This window comes from Branchiostoma lanceolatum, chromosome 2 (assembly GCF_035083965.1).
Source record: "Branchiostoma lanceolatum isolate klBraLanc5 chromosome 2, klBraLanc5.hap2, whole genome shotgun sequence".
NCBI lineage: Eukaryota > Metazoa > Chordata > Leptocardii > Amphioxiformes > Branchiostomatidae > Branchiostoma > Branchiostoma lanceolatum.
In genome coordinates this window covers 8,767,801-8,775,465 of record NC_089723.1, presented here as the reverse complement: position 1 = coordinate 8,775,465, position 7,665 = coordinate 8,767,801, and the positions used below count along the sequence as shown (strand labels likewise).

Genomic DNA, 7,665 nt, shown 5'->3' with positions numbered 1-7,665 from the left:
TGCGTGGTGACATTGGTGTCTGATTTCATGACATGAAAAATATAAAAATATAGCTCAGTGCAAAGACATTCATATACACAATGATCATAAATTATGTTGCGTTTTTTAATTTGAATTTTTCTAATTCAAACTGTGGGAGAAGGCAACCAAGTCATAGGATTTATGTAATCATAATTCCCTTCCAAATATATTCTTTTACACATGTGTCATGCTTTTCAATTTGACATTTCTTTGTACTCTTATTCAAACTATGGAAGAAGGCAACTACATGTATGTCACATAGGAACTATGTATATTACCTTCAAAATATATTCTTGTCTTACAATTTGTATTCATATCTTTGCAAGACATTTAAACTCTTGTTGCTACAGTATTGCATAAAAACTATTACATGTATTTCATTTTGAACACATTTCATATTCAATGATTTCCATAACCGGAGAGAATAGATGTCCATTGCTGGGCTGTCTGAGCGATTGTTCAGATTGAGGATTTCTTCAGTTTCTTGGCTCCCGTTGCTGCAGAAAATGATATTCATGAGAAAAATGAAAGAGTTGTACAAAAAATGTTTATCCCTTCCTTAACACCCCTTTCTACTAGAGCAACCAAAGACTTAACAGATCGCTCAAGAAATTTCATAGATGACAATTCTTTGGCACATTGTGGTCTTTTATACATTTTGTATCAAATTCAATTTATTTTATTTTTTATTTTTTTTATCCTCAATATATATCAATGTTACAGAAAGGTATGTTGAGATCTTACAAGCATAATATATTACACTTGTTACAATTTTTGCATCAAAGACAATATGTGTTCCTGTACATATACTGGCAGAATGGTTTAAGATTAAACCACATATCAGATAAAGATGTTGGTTTTGTCCGTACAAATAATTTACATTATAGTAACATATGAGTGCATTATACAGTGTGTGCTAGTGCTACATGGAAATAAGGTTATCAGTTGTTTGTTTCCCGTTTACTCCACAATTTATTGTTAATTTACTTTAGTTAACAGATCGCTCAAGAAATTTCATAGATGACAATTCTTTGGCACTAAATTGTTGTCTTTTATACATTTTGCATCAAATTCAAATTATGAAATCAGGGAAAATCCAATTTTGGACGTTGCATAGTTGATCAGCAATTGCCTTCTAATGTAAAGGGCCTCGGGGATCAGGGGAACTACATGTGGAAAGAATGGAAATGAAGCTGAACTAACTTAGTAAAGATGAAGTGTCAGACTGACAGTTGCAAATCTCAGGAAATTTGGGTTTCACAGTATCGAAGTCAAAAATAAAGTCTTATGTATTGAAATTCAGCCAGCAAAACTGCATACAAGTGATTTACCTTAGTATGAAAAGAATTTTTTGGGACACAACTGAAGGGAAATAAAAAGATCCAAACTTTGGAACAAATTATGTCATTTCAAAACAAATTGTCCAAAATTCTCAAGAAATAAAAGCACTAAAAACAACAGAGATCACATCACTGTACATTTACTGCAGCAGCTGCTGTTAATGACTCTTGTTGGTACGGTACAAGAAATATTTGTTACCACTGAGTAACAAAAGTTTTGACAGATCTCTAAAAAAATTTGATACAAAAAGAACAAATTTCTGAAGATTTTGTATATTTTGTTGTCTTTCTTAAAGGCAACGAAAGCAATATTAGGGCCCCAAAAATGAAAATAAAAAGATGCTGAAATATCTATCATAATGGTAGTGACATTTACTAAACTGTTTTATACCTTTGCTTAGTAAATTCACACTTCGAGCATTTTAAAACCGCGCAAAAACGAGACGTACAATGATCCCCTTAGTTTCGCGAGCCTACAAAAACCTCCGCGACAAATTTCACAACGACGTCATATTTTTGCATCATGGATGTCGCTATACATAATGTGATAGTGTTGTTTCAACTAATCATGTATAGAAATGACTAAATAAATTGACTTTCAAAATCCAATTTTCGGGCCCTAATATTGCTTAGGTTTCCTTTAAGAATCATATCTGAATGTCCTGCATCATATTCCAATAGTAAACTCAAGCTTCACAGAAATTCAATTTTGGTCACCCCTTGTAGTAAAAAGGGGGCCGTAATGGTAGAATACACTTTAAATACAAACGTGGAGCCAAAAGCTAACGCAGTAGGAGGAAGGTTCATTGCAGAGTTGTTTCATACTTACCCACAACATGGCACACTTCGGCCTGGGCTCCCAGAGACAGGAAGTAATCTAACCACAGCATTTGCTTCTGAGACAGTCTGTCGCCTGGCCCTTTTACCTCCACAACCTGCACGGGAATATGGAGATTAGGAACAGAAAGGAAGCAAAGATCCTAAGCACAAAATCCCCTGGGATTCTATAACTATTTATATGCATTCAGCTACCATCCTCCGTAGTGACCGCTGGCTCAATCTTTAAGCTTGGTAATCCGTGGTTAGCATTAGTGAAAATATTGAGCCAGCGGTTACTAAAAATGGAGGATTGCTATCCAGGCTGGCATTTAGCTGCAGAAGAGTCTCAGAGTACTTTGTGGCATCTTTCTGTACCTCTTTTAGCTTGTCCAATACGTACATGGGACCATGTAGATTATCAGGAGTAGAAAAGATTAGTGTACTTTACATTAAGAAAGCCCATGCACAAAACCTCTGTGATTCTATAACTACATTCATGCGTTCAGCTGCAGAAAAAAGTACTTCATGACATCTCTTTAAGCTTGCTGTATCTCTAATAAGATTCTCCACTACCTGTACGGGAACATGTACATTAGCAGCAGAAAGGAAGACATTACTATAGAACCCACGCACCAAATCCCCTGGGATTCTATAATTATTCATGCATTCAGCTACAGAAGAGAGTGCTTTATGGCATCTTTTTGTCTATCTCTTTAAGCTTCTCCCAGTGCTGATGCAGACATATGTCAGCACATTTGTAACCGTTATAAGGATAAGGTCAGTGCCCTTAGCATAATCATGTGCAATGAACTCTCATTCAAAAGTTTTTGAACGTAAGGAGGCTTCAGTATAACCTCCTTGCAGAAAGCTACAGACAGTGGCATCCTCTGCATGTCACGAGATTACAGATCCTTTTCTTAAGATTTTTTTTGTTGAAAATTTGATTCTACTTATAGAATAATTTTCTTGAACTTTCTTGGTTTAAGAATCTTAGATGCAATTCTTGTTTGTGCTTAAAACAGGCATTCTTGTATACAGGATAATATTCTTGCTGACAGAAAAATTTTCTTTGTACCAGGAAAAACAAGAAAAAAAAGAAAAACGATTTTCTGTAGTGTATAAAAGTGTTAAAAAATTATCAATCCAGACACAAATCTAAAATAAACCCGTCACCTTAAACTTCCTGGACACCATACTCCACACAGTCAGGTCTGGCAGCCCACTCCGACAGTGCCGAGCATCCCTCAGTAATCGGGCAAACACTCCAGCCAGGAACTGTCCGCCCATACACGCTACCAGGCCCTGAACAAGCAAGAGTAGTTTCACAGATTTGATTTAATGCAGTGGAAATATAATGCAGTGGAAATATCACAATCAATCAATCAATCAAACTTTATTGCACAACAAATGTAACAGGTACAATGTATGGCAAGTTCGTAGGTAGTACAAAATATCAAGACATATATGTGTGTAAGTATGCTTATTAACAATGCTAAAATCTACAAAACTTAAGACTTAACAAACACTATGGTATCCAATAAGAGTAATACAGTATACATAATGTATTACATGATACACAGGAAACATCAATTGTTTGCATCAGAGATGATTCGATTTCTTTTTAAAAAATAGGTAGATAAGTATTGGCCTATGTACAAGGTAATTGCTTCAGGACATGACCTAATTAAATTAAAAGTTTCTGAGCTTGTCTTAGATGGTAAGGTTATGTTTGCATTGTGGTCACATGAAACAAGTTATTGTAAAATAAAGGCTTTGACTTTCAAGGGATTTCTGCAATGAAAGACAAATTAATGTGCCTAATAGTATCTTCTGGGAGAAGTACTTACAGTTAATGGTATGAAACTACAGATGTTTTCTTAGATGTGTTAGTTACTGTGGTCATGAGGTGATATCAAAAATTTTATGCATTTTGGTAGACATATCACATGAAACAACTGAGTCATTTCAAGGGATTTCGGCACTGACTGATAAAAGTGCCTAATAGTATTTGATGTTATGAAACGTCGGATATTTTCTTTGATGTGTTAGTTACTGCAATCAAGAGATGACATCATTTTTCTTTGAATTCAGAATGCCTGCACTTTTCAAGTGGACTGCTAGGTGTCCCCTTTTATATACCAGGCTGCCATGCAAAAAAAGTAGTTTCACATGTCACACAACAACTGTACAATTATGAATATCTTCCCATTTATGGCATAGTAGCCTGGTAGAAAAAAAATGCATCTCTTTCTGTGACTTTTGGATTATCATATCCTTATGTTGAAAATACATTTCTGGATTTTATCATCCTTGTGAATCACCCCGACCAATCAAACCACGTGAAACGCATTGAAACTCAAATTCCTATCAGCCATGACCCGACAAATCACTTTCTAACTTGTGTTAACAACTACATCTGACCAAACAAACTCGCCAGTGAGATGGTGGAGGGTGTCAGCTTTCCAAAGATGTTTTCAGATTGACAATTTTGCCACTTTGGAAGTGATTGAATCTGCCTGCGATCTAACGTTTAGACAAAAGTAATAGAAACTATTTTTTTAAACATCAAATCGTGGGCAGATTCAATTGGCAAAATTGTCAATCTGAAAACATCTTTTGGAAGCTGAAATCTTCCACCATTTCACTGGCGAGTTTGTTTGGTCAGAATGAGGTAGTTGTTAACACAAGTTAGAAAGCGATTTGTCGGGTCATGGCTGATAGGAATCTGAGTTTCAATGCGTTTCACGTGGTTTGATTGGTCGGGGTGTAAATGTGCTAACCTGTGCATGTTCCACCGAAGTGAACCTGTCCCAGTTAAGCCCAGCACAAGCCTGGCCATCGTGACTGCTCCAACTGTCACTCACCCAGCTCTGCAAGGTCTGAAAAAAATTGTGCAAATCCTGATGGTTAGAACTAATCTAAAATCAGTACACCAAAAATAGTTACTCAGGCAACTGGATAAAATTTTGAAACAGTCAGTTGTTTCAGACAGCATCCGCATTTCGTCAGTGACTAACAATAGGACTGGAAAAACAGATTTATACCAAAACTCTGAATAGATAATTATGTTAATGAGGTTAAGACAATTTAGGATGTCTTGACATAGTCTTCAGTACAGTTACATCGGTCTAGAAAGTTTAACTCAAACTACCATGCTAAGATCCTATCACAAGTGAAAAAAGCAGTTTGTCATGAATGAGAAAAAACAGAAAAGCCTGATGATACGATATAAATCAGTACAATTGCATGGGTCAAAGAGGTTTAACTCAAAATCCATGCATGTATCATATAAACTACGCACAAAAAGTTTGGAAACTTTACTTTGGTCGATCATATCTCCGTTGTTTCTTGATCAATTTGAATGATTTATATATCATTACAAAGCTTGTGTGATTTTCTTTCCCATGATACCAAACTTAATATGGTTGTAAATTAATGCAACGAGCACCAGACCTGCTTATGCGAGCAAGTCACATAAAAAAAGTGCCCAGATTACCCTACTAATGTCAAACGCTCAATTCAGTATTTTTTCTTCAGCTGGTAGCACATAGCTTTTGTACGAGGGTAATATGAAACTTAAATCAACAAAACACATTGATATGAAAGCCAAGTATAGTCTTCATCCAAAAAAAAATGCGTAAAGGAGCCCCAGTTATGATGAAGGTGGCTAAATACTGAGTACACAAGCCGTGCACTGTCACCACAGCCCGGCACATCCTCCTCATGCTTGTCACCAGTTTTGTTACATGGCCCCTGCCTATTCTTCCACAAGGAGTCGTCGCTGGTCGACCAGTGTTGTTCTGTTGATCATTCTTGCATGCACAGCTCGCCCAAGCTGATCAGTGATCACAGAGTCTGAGACTGTGTTCAATTGTGTTGAGATCTGGGCTGCAGGAGGGCCATTCTATCCTCTGTATTCCTGCATCCTGGAGGTGGTTTCAAATGGCTCTCATTCTGTATGGACGTGCACCATCATCTTGCAGATCTTGCATATTGCAGAGCTAAGGATCTTGGAAATGTGACTGGATTGAGAAAGGTGTCTCTATGTCTTGACACATTGAGGTTGCTTAGGATGATTCGCCTGTTTTTTCCTCTGGCAGTTGTACTGCCCCACACCATGACACTGACTCCAACAAAACAATCAGTCAGTCTATCTGTGCAACAGTCAGCGTAGGGTTCTCCTCGTTGCCCACACTTTCATTTACCCATCCAACAGTCTGAATAAATCTACTCTTATCTGTAGCTGTGAACATAACATTCCTCCAAACACTGTTCCATTCACGATGTGGACAACACCACCACAAAAGGGTTTGGCGCTGCGCTGAGTGTTTGACACTAGCATGGAAAATTGGGCACTTTTTTTCTACAACCCACTCGCGTAAGCAGGCCTGATGCTCGCTCCATGAGATTGCAATTATAATGAGTTGGGTATCATAGGAAAGGAAATTACACAGGCTTTCCAAAGATATATAATGCATTGAAATTGACCAAGAAACAACGGAAATATGATCAAACAAAGTAAAGTTTCCAAACTTTTTGTGCGTAGTTTAGATAAGCCCTTTTGGATGCCAATCTCATTAACATGAGTCAGTTAAGAGTTTTGTTACAAGGGAGCAAAAGCGTTTTGCCACGAATGAGAAAAAACAGAGAAACCTGATGATAAGATATAAATCAATACAATTACACAGGTCAAGGAGGTTTGCATGCATGTGTCATTTAGATTCGACCTGCTAACTGCCATACCAAGATTCCATCATAGAATTAAACAGGAGTCAATGAGGTCTAGTGACATGAGTGAGAAAAACGTTTTGTCATGAATGGGAATAAACAGAAAAGCCTGATGATTTGACAGTACAATTATATCGGTCAAGAAAGTTTGCATGCATGTGTCCCTTTGATAAGTCCTGTTAGATGCCATGCTAAGATACCATCATAGAAATAAACATTAGCCACTGAAGCATTGACTGTGATGAGTTAGAAAAGCTGACCCCTGTTTCAGGTTACTGTAAAATGCATTTAAGTTCGCATGGTTTTAATTTCACGCTAAGGAGAAAATGGAGTGTTTGCGGTGGTTTTAAGTTCGCGGCAGTGCTATAGTCACATACTGCTACAGTAATGGACAAAAATGTTTGCAGTGGTGAAACGGTCGCCGCGTAAACCGCGAACATAAAACCACCGCAAACATTTCTGCATTTACAGTACCTGAATGTCTGCCTGTCTAACGTCCTCCAGCCTGCTGTCTATGGCTGCCTTCCGGCTGAGGTAGAAGTTGTCAGAGTATCTGTCAAGGGGGCAGGACTGGGGAAGGTATACAACATCGGTTAGCTGAGTATGTCATGTATGTTTAACTTTTGTAATTTGTTGTCTACACTTTCCTGTACATGTTTGTTAGTTTTATTATGATAGATCCTGTACCTACCCTCTTGTGGCAGGAATTTCTAATAAAGGCCTTTCATTCATTCATTCCTCATTATGTCAGAACTGA

General features: G+C 37.4%; 1 protein-coding gene across 1 annotated transcript in view; it reads right to left on the bottom strand.

The window, feature by feature from the left end:
• Positions 1 to 400: 400 nt before the first annotated feature.
• Positions 401 to 7,665, bottom strand: part of LOC136427374 (fanconi-associated nuclease 1-like) — a 37,233-nt gene continuing 29,968 nt past the window's right edge. The window contains exons 12-16 of the mRNA XM_066416203.1: positions 7,383 to 7,478; positions 4,961 to 5,059; positions 3,354 to 3,482; positions 2,191 to 2,296; positions 401 to 518 (exon numbers count right to left, since the gene is read on the bottom strand). Coding sequence (XP_066272300.1) covers positions 481 to 518; positions 2,191 to 2,296; positions 3,354 to 3,482; positions 4,961 to 5,059; positions 7,383 to 7,478 — 468 coding nt within the window. The 3' untranslated portion in view covers positions 401 to 480. The remainder of the gene's footprint in view (positions 519 to 2,190; positions 2,297 to 3,353; positions 3,483 to 4,960; positions 5,060 to 7,382; positions 7,479 to 7,665) is intronic.